General features: G+C 43.7%; 1 protein-coding gene across 1 annotated transcript in view; it reads right to left on the bottom strand.

Moving 5' to 3' along the window:
- The window catches only part of SLC5A1 (solute carrier family 5 member 1), a 72,396-nt gene extending 60,318 nt beyond the window's left edge, over positions 1 to 12,078 (bottom strand). Inside the window, exons 1-2 of the mRNA XM_049619080.1 lie at positions 11,896 to 12,078; positions 4,626 to 4,697 (exon numbers count right to left, since the gene is read on the bottom strand). Of these exons, the coding sequence (XP_049475037.1) occupies positions 4,626 to 4,697; positions 11,896 to 12,027 (204 nt within the window). The 5' untranslated portion in view covers positions 12,028 to 12,078. The remainder of the gene's footprint in view (positions 1 to 4,625; positions 4,698 to 11,895) is intronic.
- Positions 12,079 to 16,704: the final 4,626 nt, after the last annotated feature.

The following is a 16,704-nucleotide window of genomic DNA, read 5'->3' as shown; positions in this document are numbered from 1 at the left end:
ACGAACCAACCCACAGTTACAAAAGGTAATATCATGGTTTCATGTTACTCAGTTGGCTTGGCTTGCTCACCCATGACTCAGACTTCTGGGGGCCTCCCTGCCTGGCTGCCTGTGTAATCTGTCTCCTCTGTAACCCAGCCCTGGAATCCTTGCTCTTCCTTTTTAATTATCTCTCACTTCTACACCCAGGCCAAGGTGCATATGATTTCTCTCTCTCTCTCAGCCTCATTAACTTTTTAGGAATGGAGTCGTTTACCAGGGCTCCTAAATTTTCACCTGTTGCAGGTCATAACTGCTCCTTTCAAAGTCCCCTAAGACCCAGGAATGTTCCCAACTGGCCTCTCTGTTCAATCTCCTTTTGGACTTTTCAAGATCCAGTTTCCTCCTATTTTTTTTTTTGAGGGTGAATACTCAAGTCCCCCAAGTCTCTGATGTATTGATCCAAGGTCCTTCCTCCTAAAATACTCTAGGACTCTTTCCCAGAGCTTCTCTTGTTGCTCACTCCTCCTACAGCACAAAGCGACAGGGCTAAAGGCAGATGGAGAGGGAAAAGTGTCCATTAGGGGGTTTCTGACAGAGATGTGAGCTCCAGAAAGACTGTAGCCCTGTGATGTTCTCCTTGGGCCTGCACATTTGAGAATTGATATTCCAATTATGAACTTCCAGGCCCGACAGACAGGATTAAATTGACTTTGTATTTTAATACAAAGAGAAATTTAGATGTATAGGTTTAATATAGTTTAAACTCTTTTTCAGTTTTGGAGGAAAAATACTTAGATTTGCATTTTCTCACATGCTATATTTTCCTTTACTCCTTCTTTCAAGTGTGTATTGCAATAGTGCTTTAAAACCATTTTAAGGGCACCTGGGTAACACAGTTAAGCGTCCGACTCTTGATTTCGGTTCAGGTCATGATCTCACAGTTCATAAGATAGAGCCCTACATCAGGCTCTGCACACTGACCGTATGGAGCCTGCTTGGGATTCTCTCAGCACAGAGCCTGACGCGGGGCTCTAACCCACAAGCAGTAAGATCATGGCCTGAGCTGAAGTTGGACACTTAACCGACTGAGCCACCCAGGTGCCCCTACAGTCAACATATTTTTAAAACTCACTATTTTAGAATATAACCATACTTTATTGAATCTAAGACACCAACTACTGTAAGACATACCATGTAGCACAAAGAAAGAAAAAACATTAGCATTTAAACTGTGGCTGCCACTGATTGATTATAACACATAAGCCAATCTCAGAGTTGTTAAAATGTGGTCATTGTGGTCCTATAAATCATTGATGATTTATAGCAATATAAATAAACATACATATAAACCATGTTCATTTATTCACATGGTTGATCTGAAAGTTAAATTTAAGTGAAGTGGCAGTACTAGCTTCACATAAATATTAGTTTTCATTTACTAGGTGCTACTAAGTCCTATGCCCCAGACAAGTGTCAACTGGGAGGTTGCCTTGTCACTCCCATCTTCCTTATACTTCTTAATATTTTCATTTACTGAGTAGTTCCCAAGTGCTGAGTGCAGTACATGAATTATCTCATTGAATCCTGACAAGAACACTCCAAAGCAGGTACTATTCTCCAACTTTATAGAGGTAGAAATTGAAGCTCTGGGAGGTTCAGTGACTTGACCAAAGTCACACAATTAGTAAATGTGGCAGATCAGATATGCTGACTTCAAAGCTAGAATGTTCTAGCATAAAAGCATTCTCAAAGTTTAAAGGGACTTAGAAGTCATTGCTCCTCCATTCAAGAATCTCCTTCTCTAGCATCCCTACCAGATAGTGACAGTTTCAGTATATCTGACCAGATAGATAAGCATCTATCCAAACCAGTAATTATCAAACCTGCCTGATAATCAAAAGCATCTGGGAAGCTTTTTATAAATTCGAATTCCTGGAGCACCTGACTGACTCAGTCAGTTGAGCATCTGACTCTCGATTTCAGCTCAGGCCATGATTCCAGGGTCGTGGGATCAAGCCCCACATCAGGCTCTGTGCTGAGTGTGGAGCCTGCTTGAGATTCTTTCTCCCTCCGCCCCTCTCCCTGTCTCTCTCTCTGTCTCTCTCTCTCTCTCAAAATAAAAATAAAAATAAATAAAAAGCAAGTTCCTGGGACTCTTTTCCAAGTTTTTTTTTCTTTAAGAGGTCTTGAGTGAGGCCTAGAAATCTGTATGTTTGGAAAGCATATCCAGGTGATTCTGATGAAGCAAGTTTACAAACCATTAATATAATCTCACAAAGTCTTAGGTAGAAACCATTGTTGGGAGAAGAAGTTGAATATCAGCCCCATCAAGGAAGTAGTGACTTCTGCGCAAAAGAAGAATGATGCCATGCTTCTCCATTGGTTAGAATAATCCAACACTGAGACATGAGTAAGGTAAACAATACCCACAGGAAACTCCACATGAACCATTGAACCCTACATGTTTTGGGTGGGCTAAATCCTTTTACCAACTAAATCTCAGCCCAGACCCACTCGCAGGTGCTATCAGGAAGAAAGACATCATTGCTAGTTAAGATGTGATGTGTTCCCAGGCCTAGCCCAAAATGCGTATCTCCTAAGAATGGTTCTGCCCCAAACCACCCCCTCACTGCTCTCATTGGCTTCTCCATGACCCAGAGATTAGAAGTTGAGGTCTTATCCCCAATAAAGCAGCCCTAGAAATTTTACATGAAGAGGTATGAGAGTTTCCTATCATAGTAGGGGGAGGAGGTCTGGATGCAAACCGAAGGCAAATAAGCACTTGGCAGGCATACTGTAGGGAGCAGTGAAGCATTAGATGGGGTGGAAGGTGCACTGCTTCCAAAATAAATAAACCTCCTATTCAGCTCTCTAATTCAACAAATCTCAAGTCCACTAAGATTTCATCCAGCCTTGGCTCTGAAATCTGTACAGCACACTGTCCAATAGAACTTTCTACAATGGGGGAAACATTCTAGATCTATACTATGTAATATGGCAGACACTATCCACATGTAGCTATTAAGCACTTGGAATATGGCTAGTGTGGGAAGAAATTTTTAATTTTTAAATTTTATCTAACTTTAATTTCAATTTAAATAGCCCATGTGAGGGTGCCTGGGTGGCTCAGTCAGTTGGGCGGCCAACTACAGCTCAGGTCATGATCTTGCGGTCTGTGAGTTTGAGCCCTGTGTCAGGCTCTGTCCTGAGTGCTCAGAGCCTGGAGCCTGCTTCCGTTTCTGTGTCTCCCTCTCTCTCTGCCCCTTCCCTGCTTGCTCTCTGTCTCTCTCTCTCTCAAAAATAATAAACAATAAAAAAACAAAAATAAATAAAAATTAAAAATAGCCCACGTGATTAGTGGCTACCATACTAGGCAGTGCAGTTCTAGAGGGACTGACCCAGCCTCATCTTGAACTTTGTGATCAGAGCTGCCTATTCAACACCAGCTTTTAGGAAAGCACCAAAGTACAATGCTCGAGAAGATAAAATATGTCAGGAGGGAGCACCATGATGGGGCCACCAAAGAAATCAGCATCTGCCCAATATTTCTAGCCACCTTAAGGGTAAGGCAGAAATGACTTCAGGGATAGCCCAAGCAACTGTGAAGATGCCAGTTATTAAAATCCATCCCAAAACAGCTGATCAAAGGCCAACTTCAGGGTGTGATGTGATTTCCTTGCAATTTCTCTTATGCTCTGCATATGACAGTGACAATTTTTACTTTCTTGTTTCTCTTCCTCCAATCAACTCAGTGCTGTCACTTTCTTTTCATTGTTTCTATGCTTCATTAGCCACCTCTTTCACCAGCTAGTCTTGCTTATATCTTTAGTCAAAAAAAAAATTCCACAACTTGGCTAATTTAGTCAACCAGTCATTTTGGTGAGAACTCTGGGTTGAGATGGTCATTGGACTTAACTGGTAAGCCAGCCAGAGCCCTGTGCTGATAGGATGGAAGGGGCCTCCCAGTTTCTCTTCCACCCACACACGTGTCCTTTAACTGGGATAGTTCCACCCATGTACGAATATCAGGAAAAATACCTCTCAAATATACAACAAATATACAACATACAAAATCCTCAAAGAGTTGAAAAAAAACTGTAGGAACAGTAGGGGCTCCTCTCCATCTGTTCTATGAGTACTTATTGAGGTTCCTTTGTGTATCAGGCATTGCTTTCAGCTCCCAAGGTAAGACAAATAAAGTCTCTCTTTCATGGGACTTAACATAACAAAAAGGTAGTAAAAGAGTTATTATTTATTGAGCTTCCACCCCATAAGAGGTACCCATTTCTCATAACACTCCTGGAAGATAAATACTATCATCCCCATTTTATAGATACAAAGGTGGAAGTTCAGGTTTTCCCAAGATCACTTCAGTCTGTGTGTTCTTTCTGCTTCTCCACACCGTCTGCTTGTGTAGTCTCTTCCTCTACTTACACAGTAAAGGATTCCAAGCACATTTATTTAAAGGCTATTCCCTTACCACAAGAGATTAAGTTCATCCAGATTAAGACCTGGTGAGCAGAAGACCCATTATCAGGGATTTAAGGCAGGAAGGAAGAATCACTGCCACCCAAAGCCAAGAAGAATAGGGCCTTCTATGGGGAATTTTGTAGTTAAGCAAATAGTTTTCAGAGTAAACTTACCGGCCACCACACCATACTTCGTCCTGCCAGGAAGAAGCCTCCAACAGTCCCACGATTAGTGGAAAACATAGCCTGAAGAGGAAAGGTCAAAAATTTAGTATAAAACTAGAACAGAGCAACTTTGCCTGCCAAAAGGACATACCTCTCCCACTCCCATATACTTGTACTTTCTTTTACTGTCTTTATTTCTGAAGCACTTCCACATTCCTTACTCCCCTAGAACTCCACTGTACTTAGATGAAGGAGCAGGGACCTACATATGACAGACAAGAAGACTGAAGCTCAGGTTTAAAAACCTTTCCCTGGTGCAGCTCTGCAATGAGTTCACAGTGTGGCTTCAAGCAAGTCACTCCACCTGAATGTTTGTTAAATAAGGAAAATGGAACTTTTCATACCATTTTTACAAGCATACTCAAGGTGCCTAATGAAATGTCATTCTTTTTGGGGTGCCTGGCTGGATCAATAGGATAAGCATCTGGCTCTTGGTTTCAGCTCAGGTCATGATCTCACAGTTCATGAATTCAAGCCCTGCACCAGTCTGTGTGATGACAGCACAGAGCCTGCTCAGGATTCTCTCTGTGCTCCTCCCCTGCACACGTGCTCGCTCTTTCTCTCTTCAAATAAGTAAATAAACATTAAAAAATTTTAAGAAATATTCTTTTTAAAAGCATTATACAGTGGTGCACCTGGGTGACTCAGTTTATTAAGTGTCAGACTCTTTTTTTTTTAAATATTTATTTATTTTTGAGAGAGAGAGAGAGAGAGAGAGAGAGCAAGCTGGGGAGGGGCAGAGAGAGAGGAGACACAGAATCGGAAGCAGGCTCCAGGCTCTGAGCTGTCAGCACACAGCCTGACGCAGGGTTGGAACTCACGAACCATGAGATCATGACCTGAGCCGAATGCTTAACCAACTGAGCCACCCAGGTGCCCCAAGAGTCAGACTCTTAATCTCAGCTCAGGTCATGACCTTGCAGTTGGTAAGTTCGAGCCCCACATTGGGCTCTGTGCTAATGGCACAGAGCCTACTTAGGATTCTGTCTCTCCTTCTCTCTGCCCCTCCTCTGCTTGTGCTATAAATAAATAAATAAATAAATAAATAATAAATAAACTCAAAAAAAATTTACTAAATAAATGAAAGCACTATACAAGGGGCATTAAGGAGGACACTTGTTGGGATGAGCACTGGGTGTTCTATGTAGGAGATGAATCAGTGGATTCTATTCCTGAAATCATTATTGCACTATATGCTAACTAACTTGGATGTAAATTAAAATAAGTAAATATTTTTATTTACTTATTTTATTTATTTTTATTTACTTATTATTAAAAATAAGTAAACATACATACAAACATACATACAAATATACATACATAATAAGCACTATACAGTATTTGAATTATATTTCAGTAATGTTATTATCAAAACAAAAAAATGAAAAATGCTAGAGGAATGCATGATGTTCTTATTAAATACATTAAAGATGGACCATTCAAACTCAGTTCAAAACTTTCTGAGATGTAGGTAGGAGCTTGCTGGAAACATTACTTTTCAACATATTATGAGTACTGCAGAATGATTATTGTTATGAATACAGAAGGAGGAGATTCCTTCTGACTGGGATGTCAGGAAAGGCTTCACAGAGGGAGCAGCACTTCAGCAAGTCTTGAAGATAGAGTGGGATTTATTAGTGAAAGAAAAGAAGGAAAGGACATTTCAGACTGTGGGAACAACATGAGCAATAACCCAGAGATAGAACTGCAGTGTGGGGAGGAAGGGAACGGTGAATAACATTACCTGGAGAACCTGGCTGAGGCATATGAATGAGGAGAATGGTGAGAAGTGGGAACAGACTGCAGACCATCAAATGCCAAGCTAAAAAATATAGGCTTTATTCCATAGGCAGTAGGGAGCCACTGAAGGTTTATGAATGCATTTTCAGTAAATGACCACCAGACCCTCCTTCTTACAGAACCCTTGGAATGTTGCCTCTGAACCTTCAGCTAATTCCTGGTCCAGCTCAGGCCCAGGCCCAGTCCTCCAGCTCAAAACTGGGACAGTATCTCTGCTAGTGTTCTCCTCCTCCCTCCCTTTATGTCAGTGGCCTTCCCTTAGCTGATGGCTTGCTAATGTCTCTGAAAATACTAATAACTGATAATGACTGAGCCCTGTTAAAGCTGGTTGCATCGTGACCCCTGAGGCTTAAAAGCATCACTGGTGCAAAGGAATTAACCTCAGATGGTGACATTTCAGACACTTAGAAATTCAGTTTATTCAGCAAACATGCCTACTATTGATAGCATATTGCTAAGTGCTCAGATTCCAGAGATTGACCAGACTCAGTCCTTTAGGAAGCAGCGTCATTCATACATCCAACAATCAACATAAATTGATTGTTGTGTGCCAGGCAGTTCCAGGGAGAGCACAGCTCAGATCTTTCTGGACTCGTGGCAGGGTCCTCCCTCCCATAGGACATACTCTTAGGGATTCTGTGGTGTTTTTTCTAGGAATAGCAAGAGGACTAACAAACACAAGGAGCAAAGAAGGTAGCCAGGGCTGAACAAAAATATGGTCCAAGGACTCAGATTCTAGTAGTTTTCCAGGGAAAGGCCATTCTGAAAGTGATTCTGATGTCAAAGCAGGTTGATATGCCCCAGTTGGTATTGGAGGGACACAAAAAGTGGGTTTGGGGCCCAGATACAACATTTCCAAGTTGGTCTCAGAAACGAAGAGTTTAGAGGAAGGATGTGACAGTCAAAACTAGAGTGGGGAACTGGATAATTCAGGAAAGATGTTGGGGATGGATAAAAGGCAAGGACAGGTGTATCTACACCAGGCCTTCTCTTCTCTGGAATGTTTATCCCCTCATCTCCACAAGCCCAGACCCAGCAGACCCATCCTTCAAGGCTCCTCAAATGTTATTTTCCCCATGAAACTTTACCTGACACTCCACCACAGAAACTTCCTCCTCTACTATGGCCTCTCCCCTTCACAAACAAAAAATAATCTCTCTCTCCTGTGAGCATCTAGAGATTTTCTATAGATGTTCTATGTTTCTATACCTCATTCACAGCCCTTACACTTTTTTCCTTTATGTTGTCATATTATAATTTTTTTCCAGCTTTATTGAGGTATATGGACAAATTAAAAATTGTTTATATTTAAGGGATACAATGTGATATTTTGAAATACATATTCATTGCCAAGGGCTGCCTGGTGGGAGAAATGGAGAGATGCTGATCAAAAGGTACAAAGGTAAAATTATAAGATGATTTCTGGAGATCTAATTTACATCATGGTGACCATAGTCCATAATACTGTATTGTATAGTTAAGGTTGTTGAAAAAGTAGATCTTAAGTGCTCTCACCACACACAAAAAGCATTGTAACTGTGTGAGATAATGGATATGTTAATTAACTTGATTGTGGTAACCATTTTACAAGTTTTTTGTGTTTTTTTTTTTTTTGAGACAGAGAGAGACAGAGCATGAATGGGGGAGGGGCAGAGAGAGAGGGAGACACAGAATCTGAAGCAGGCTCCAGGCTCTGAGCCATCAGCCCAGGGCCCGATGCGGGGCTCGAACTCACCGACTGCGAGATCGTGACCTGAGCTGAAGTCGGCGCTCAACCGACTGAGCCACCCACGCGCCCACCATTTTACAAGTTTTTAATCCCCTGTAATGCTTAGTATAATGCTTAGTACATGGTACACATTCAATAAAATGTTGGATAAAGGGGTTTCTCAGCGCCTTCTGCCTCCACTCTTCCCCCATATCCCACCCCCGAACACTCCTTCTGGAAATGAGCAACGCCCTTCCAGGCTGGCATTTTGCAGACTGCCAGCAACATTCAGTAGGTGCTACCAGTAGGTGTTATTACTATAACTCGTGTACCCTGCCTCCTTCTTCCCTGCTGTTTATTCCCTACAATGGAAAGACACTGTCTCCATGAGCAAAGGATGCTCAAAGGAAAGCTCTAACGTTCCAACACCACTTTGTAAAACATGGCATTAAATTTGCCTGTCTACCCTGCAACTAGAAGAGAATGATTTCACAAGTGCAAGCCAGAGGAGCAAAAGAAACACAACTACTGACCCATATTTTTTTTTCTTAATGGATTAAAAATATCACTGAACAAAAGGAAGGCGCTTCAGACCTTTGCTTAAAGCTTAAGAAACTGGGGATGTTGGGCCTGGAGTACAGAAGACTCCAGTGTGGCCTACCATCTTCTGAGGTAAAGCGAGACAGCGTGGTCTGCATAAGGCACAACCAAATACAATGGAGAAGCTCCAGGACATCAGATCTGGGCTCCATACCAGGAAGATTTTCCTCACTATCAGAGCTGTGTAGAGATGGAAGTGGTGCCACTGGGGAGAGTCTTGGCCAGAAATATTCAAGTGAAGGGTGGACAATTGTTCAAGATATTTTGGTCAAGTGGTTTAAGAATAGACTCTAGCACAGGATGAAGAGGGTTCAAACTGAATAAACTTTAGGCCTTCACTTTATGAAAATATGTCAGGAAAGAAGGAATTCCACACCACCAGGACACTGTCACAGCAATGCAAATGGTGGTAAGGATCATGGAGAGAGTATTGCCAGAAAGGATGCTGTCTTAGGGAAGGGAAGGTGAGACAGTAGAAAAAACATGCCTTTGTTATCTAATCCCAGCTCTGGCACAGATTCATCTGACTGACTTCTTGTCACCATCTGATCCTCACCTATAAAATTCAAAGGCTGAGCTTCCCCAGGGGCAATTGCTACTCAGGCATCCAATGATGCTATTAGTGCAAATGATTGCATAAGGCAGGGATCAGTAAATTTTTCCTGTAAAGAAAAATGTCCAGATCATAAGTTATTTAGGTTTTGTGGGACACACATGATCTCCACTGGACACTCTTCCTCTTTTATTTTTTACAACTCCTTAAAAGTGTAAAAACACATTTGTAACTTGTGGGCCATACAAAAACAGGCGGTGGGCCAGATTTGCCCTGTGAACTATAGTTTAACAACCCCTAGCATAAGGGGGTTCAGGATAGCTTAAATGAAATCTTCCAGAAAAAATAAAGTTAGAGATTTAGCCTAAAATGATACAAAATCCCCCAAGAAACAGAGAGGTGGTGAAAGAAAAATGGAAATATACAGTGAAGAATAAGCTCAAACCCAAATATGATTGGAAGAGGGTAAAACAGAACAAAATAATGTTGGGAGAGATGTGGATGGTGATAGAGGGACATTGGCTATGGATGTCTTTTCTAAGATGAAGAAGCACCATAAGCCAGGATCACTCTGTCTGTGCAGCCCAGAGATCACTCAGGAGTCAGGATGCCTATCCCCAAACCAAGCCACTCTTGATGCTCCAGTAGGAAAAAAAGGAATGTAAACTGGAAGAAATCCAGCACGTTAAATAATCAGGGTCCAGAGGCACTGACTAATGGGGAAAATTAAATGTAGACAAATATTAGCAGGCTCATTAAGTAGCATTTAACAGGACAAGTGATACTGATTCACAGATATTTGAAAAGCATAAACACCATAATCAGCAGGACTGGCAGGGGCTAAAATAAGATTGTTAGGGGAACAGAGATTATCGGTGATTTTCTGGGAAATAGGCAGTATGGCATAGCTAGCAAATGATGAATTCACATCCAAGTGTTAGGCACTTAGAAGCTGGGGAAGGGTGTGGGGAGAAAGGCAGGCAAAGTGGCAAAGCCCCTGGTACTCTGGAAAACCAGGAGTCAAAAGATCTGAGTTCCAGGAAAATTTCATGTACTGCAACCTTAGGTAAACCACAACAACATGGGGCTTCAGTTTCCTTTTCTGTAAAATAGGGATTCGTATTCCTGCCCTCCTTATGTTGAGGCATTTTGTGAAGATGCCCTATCCAGTTGACTGCGTTTGCCCATTTTACTTAAAAGGACAAAAACAATTCAGGGCATGGCTCATACCTTGGAGGGCAAATGACGATATTATTTAAAAAGACTCCTAGACTCCATAAAGAATTTTCAGATTCATGTCTGCAGATCCTCACAACAATCTTGGGGAGTCATAAGAATAGGTAAGATTGTACCTATGCACACTTGAGTAAACTGAGGCTGAGGCAGGTTGCCTGAGGTCGCATAGCTAGAACCATGTCAAAGCCAGTAGTAAACCTGAGAATCCTGGCCCCTGGTTGGACACTTCTGGGAAGGTGAGCATATTGGGGAAGAGTTAGTAACACCGACCCCTTGTGACACTTGGAAAAGCTTTCAGTCATATCTAGTTTCTATAATTACTTAACAAACAAACCAAAAAAAAAAAATGCTTCCTTCTATCCCTAAAAAACAAAACAAAACAAAATAAAAAACTCTGTGGCCATGGAAGGGTTAATATCCACCCTGCCCCCCCACACCACCCTCTAAATCAAGAAAGAGTTCAACCACGTGCTGCCATCACAGCCTCCTGGTCCAACCCTACCCACAATCAAAGCTTTTGAGAATGTCTGCAATATGTGAACATTTAAAACACCTCATCTTCTAGTTGCTGGGTGTGCCAGAGTCTGTCATAGTGAAATTTCCAAGTTCCAAGTTCCAAGGCTGCGAAGAACAAGTTTCTCTGGTTTGGTGTGTCCCCAGTACCCAAGGGGAGCCACGTGCATTTCCCCAGCACCAGGCCACCCTCCGAGGCTTCCTCCTCCTCCTCCACCCAAGCTTTGCCAACTCTCACTCATTCCAGTCCCTGGGCCTACAGGTCAGCCTTTCCCAGGGGGACACCAGCAGCACCCCTCCATTTGGGGCTGCCCCACAGCCCCTGCACCTGGCAGAGGCTTTGTGTCCTTCCTGCACTAAATTGTTTATTTTCCATCCAAAACTGTATGACTAAGAAGAAACAGGACAGTCCTAGTCTCCTTGGGGCTTATCTTCCAAGCCCAGAGATCTTCCCTGAAGCCCTAAGCTGTCCCTCTCCTGCCCCTCGCACTAGCCCCCAGCCTCTCCAATCTCTGCCTCCTTCTCTGCTCACAGGCCAGGGGTATTCTCCTTGGACCTTCCTGGCCAGCTCCCCTCAGAACCCCCCTCCCTTCTGCTCATCCTTGCTTGCCCCCCTCACTTCACACTGTGCCCCCCTGAATTCCTCTCAAGGGCTTCCAAGTTATTTCCATTCGGCTCCACAGACCTTTAAACCCACCCTTTGCTCTTCACAGCTCACGGATGCAGTGGCTCCCCGGTGCAGCCCCGCCCCCCTTGTCCCTGCTGGTGGCTCTTGCCCCTTCAGCCCACGTCTCAGAGCCCTCACATACCCACAGCCCGACGGCCATCACCACCACAAAGTAGACAACGATGACAGAGATGTCGGCCGCATTGCGGATGCGCTCGTGTGGCGCAAGGGGTGAGGTAGTGTCGGTCGTGGGGCTCCAGGTGGTAGTGTCCATGGCGGCGGTGGCGATGCGTCCCTCCCGCCCAGGCCACTCGCTCCTTATACCGCCTCCGGGTTAATAATCAGCCCCGAGGGAGGGCGCCCGCGAAGTCGCGCGGTGCGGCTCCTGCGCTGCACCGTCGGGGAGCAGCTTTGGACGCAGAGAGCGCTGAAGGAGGAGCAGGTGGAGCTGTTGGCAGAAAGGGTGGCAGGCTGGCAGGTAAGGGCTGTTCCTTGAGTGGGGAGGGGCCATCCAGGGGGTGGTGCCCGCCTGGCACAAAGGCCGGCTGTGTTCCCGGCAGGGTAGCCTCGCCTGCTCTGCCAGGGGCAGAGAGGGTGCGGCTCCATTGAGGAACCAGGCTGCCTGAGGCCAGGGGCCTAGAGGCTTCAGGTCGCCTGCCACCTGCCCTTGGACCAGTACTGAGGCTTCTGCAGACTCCGGTTCTCCATGTGTAAAACGGGTACAAGACTGTTCCCAGGATTCAGCCAAGTTCTTGGTCTCTGTGGAGAAAATTCTGGGGAAGACCACTTGTTGGGTATTGCTGGCAAGAAATTCAGAACAATTTCTTGGCCATGGGGACAGCCACCCACCTACCTACATTTCTGGCGCCCCTGCAGCCCCCAGAGGCACTGTTACTGCCGCTGTGAGGAGGAAAAAAGAGAGACGAGGAGAAGGGATCCCACTGGGAGTTTTTCTTTGCCCTGTGCCTCACCCAGTAATTGATCTGGGGCCCTTCTGGGGCAGATAGAAGCGAGGATACTAGAGAACCCCTTCCATGGAGCTCATCATATGTTGACCCTTCCTGGGGATTCAGCCTGCCCATCTGGAGACACATGTCTAAGTTGAAAGTCAGGGCTCAGCACAGAGATGACTGAGAAAAGAGGCATGACTCACCCAAGGTCACACAGTGAGCTAGTGACAGAGCTGGTCCTACAACGTAGACCAGGGTAGGCCTAGTTCAGAGGAAGGTTGGAGATGCTCTCAGGTGCTAGCACTAGGGAGCTTTGCTGGAGTGATGAGGTACAGGGAGGGGGAAGGACCACATAAACCCTGCCCGGACTCTGTTCTGCCTCAGGTCCTCCCTGCCCACCACCAGACAACCATCCACTGCCCAAATGCCAACAACTGATTTATTTGCACCTCACTGTCTCTGAGGTCCACTCCCCTCCTCCCTCATCAGCACTTGCTCTTCCTACTGAGGCTGCAGTCAAAGAATCATTATTTGGACTGCATCCATGTAGGTCTTCCCCATTTCCCCCCACCCACTCCCCTAAACTGAGTAAGGTTATGCCCAGGGCCCAACATAATGCCTGGCCACGAGGAACAGGAATTCCTCTTCTGGGGAACCCAGAAGCAGGGGATCTTCAACATGGATGTCCTTCAAAATTTCAAGCTGAGCCATCAGCCACAGCTTGGAGCAATTGACCTTTCATCTATAGCCATCTGTTCCCGAATTCAGCAGAGCATTTCCACCTGGCTCCGCCCAAGCAGAGCCCCTGCCCTCAGGAAACTTCCAGTGTGATCTGGAAATGAGCTCATCCACAGCAAAAGTTCAGCCCTGAACCCCCAGCTGCAGGCATCCAGCCTGTGCCAATTTCCAAAAGTGAAGTCTGGCAATGAGCAAATCCGAAAAGTGAGCAGGAGGAAGGACCTGAAGTACTATAGGACCTCAATGGAGGGAATAAACCATTCTTTGATCTTTCTCAGATAGCAAAACATGGATGGCTAGAGAAGGAAAGGATGGCAGCCTGGAAGAGACCAGAAAATGCATTCATTCATTCATTCATTCATTCACTCATTATACATTCATTCATTCTTGCAACACAAGAACTACTTCTATGTGCCAGGTCATGTGTGCCAACCCTGGGGATATAGCTGTGCACAAGATTCACAGGGTTCTTGCCCTCACAAGGCTTCCAACCCAGTGGGAGAGATAGACCATCATCAAAAATGAGACAAATACCTATAAAATTAGCATTGTGATATGTGCTTTGAAAGAGACATAGTAATGCTCCAAATGTGTAGCAAGGATTTTAACATGGAGATGAGGTAAAGCTGGGGGAAGGCCTCAGAAGGTCCGGTTTGAACAGGACCTTAAAAGAAGAACAAGCAAGGTAAGATGGGAGTGAGTGATGTAGCAGGAGAGGGCAAGCTGGGGCTAAAAATAAAAAATAAATTAAAAAACATGTCAGTACCAAGTATTCCCCTACCATGGCAGGGTGGCAGGGGGAGTCCAGGATACCTGAGGCCCTTTTGCAATTTCTGTTCCTCACTGGTCTCCTCTAAAAGGACAATTTATACCCAAGAAAACAGCACAGAGATTCCTCAAAAAATTAAAAATAGAATTACTCTGTGATCCAAGAATCCCATTTCTGGGTTATATATCCAAAGGCAATGAAATCAGTATCTTGAAGAGATATCAGCACTCCCATGCTCATTAAAGCATTATTCAGAATATCCAAGTTGGAAACAGTTTAAAGTTTCCATGAGCAGATGAATGGATAAAGGAAATGTGGTGTATATATATACATACCACATTTATGTATATGTCTATGTGATGGAGTATTATTCAGCCATAAAAAAGGAAATCCTGCCCTTGGCACCACCATGGATGAATCTAAAGGACATTATGCAGACAGATAAAGACAAATACTGTTTGATCTCACCTATATGCACAGTCTAAAAAAGTCAAACCCAAAATGAATTACTGGGACCTCATCAAAATAAAAATCTTCTGCACAGTGAAGGAAACAATCAGCAAAACTAAAAGACAACCGACAAATGCAAAATTTGTCATATTTGCAAATGACATATCAGATAAAGGGTTAGTATCCAAAATCTATAAAAAACTTATCAAACTCAACACCTGAAAAACAAATAATCCAGTGAAGAAATGGGCAAAAGACATGAATAGACACTTCTCCAAAGAAGACATCCAGATGGCCAACCGACACATGAAAAAATGCTCAACTTTACTCATCATCAGGGAAATACAAATCAAAACCACAATGAGATACCACCTCACACCAGTCAGAATGGCTAACATTAACAACTCAGGCAACAACAGATGTTGGTGAGGATGTGGAGAAAGAGGAACACTTTTGCATTGTTGGTGGGAATGCAAATTGGTGCAGCCACTCTGGAAAACAGTATGGAGGTTCCTCAAAGAAGTAAAAATAGAACTACGCTACGACCCAGCAATTGAACTACTAGGCATTTGTCCATGGGATACAGGGGTGCTATTTCGAAGGGACATATGCACCCCCATGTTTATAGCAGCACTATCAACAATAGCCAAAGTATGGAAGGAGCCCAAATGTCCATCAATGGATGAATGGATAAAGAAGATGTGGTATGTATATATACAATGGTGTATTAGTTGGCAATCAAAAAGAATGAAATCTTGCCATTTGCAATTATGTGGATGGAACAGGAGGCTATTATGCTAAGTGAAATTAGTGAGTCAGAGAAAGACAAAAATCACATGACTTCACTCATATGAGGACTTTAAGAGACAAAACAGATGAACATAAGGGAAGGGAAACAAAAATAATATAAAAACAGGGAGGGGGACAAAACAGAAGAGACTCATAAATATAGAGAACAAACTGAGGGTTGCTGGAGGGGTTGTGGGAGGGGGGATGGGCTAATGGGTAAGGGGCACTAAAAAATCTATTCCTGAAATCATTGTTGTACTATATGCTAACTAATTTGGATGTAAATTTTAGAAAATTAAAAATAAAAAAAATAAAAAAACCAAACTCATAGAACCAGAAAACAGAATGATGATTGCCAAGGGCTAGGGAGGGGGTGGGAGAAATGGGGAGATGTTGGGCAAAGGTTACAAACTTCAAGTTATAAGATGCAGTGTATGATGACTAGATCTAATGCAGTGTATAATGACTATAGTAAACAACATTGTATGTATACTTGAAAGTTGCTAAGAGATTAGATTTTAAGTGTTCTCACCACAAACACACACACACACATACACACAATGATAACTATGTAAGGTGCTGGGTGCTGGATATGTTAGTTAACTTAATTGTGGTAATTCTATCCCACTGTATGCATATATTAATTAAATCATCACATTGTACGCCTTTTAAAAAATCATGCTGTACAACCCAGGTTTTTAAAAAAAATAATTATTTTCTCTACACAGATGCTTCCAGGAAACACAGTATGATACACCACCTGCCCCCTACAGCTGGCCAGAGCTGCTGGACCACTGCTCACTGGTAAAGATCCTGTTGGCCTCTCTCCTGCCCTCCCTGGTGCCAACAAAAATCAGGCTCTGGTCACAAAAAAGAACCTTCTTACCAGAACCCCAAGGGAAATAAAAAAGCTACCCAAACAGCCAGACCAGGGGGAAGATGGGGCTGATGAGGAAAGACAGACATAAAAGCAAGAAGCAGACCCCATCTGAGTTCACAATCTCAGGTCAGATTGGGGTCCTAAGTTTGAAAAACCAGATGCCCACAGATTCACAGCTAAACCTGACTGTTGAGAGAATACTATTCAAATGACTCAATATCTACAGATGGCAGGGGAGGAACCCAGATTTGGAGTGTAATGCCTCACCACTATGTGGGAATTCTCCTGTTGCCTCTTCTCTGCCTTCCTTCCACACTACTCAGGTGTCTAGGTCCCACAGGAGTCCTACCTGCTTCTACCAGCCCAGGAGCTCTT

The sequence above is a fragment of the Panthera uncia genome (genome assembly GCF_023721935.1).
Source record: "Panthera uncia isolate 11264 chromosome D3 unlocalized genomic scaffold, Puncia_PCG_1.0 HiC_scaffold_8, whole genome shotgun sequence".
In the NCBI taxonomy this organism is placed as follows: Eukaryota; Metazoa; Chordata; class Mammalia; order Carnivora; family Felidae; genus Panthera; species Panthera uncia.
This window is presented reverse-complemented; position numbering and strand designations above follow the sequence as displayed.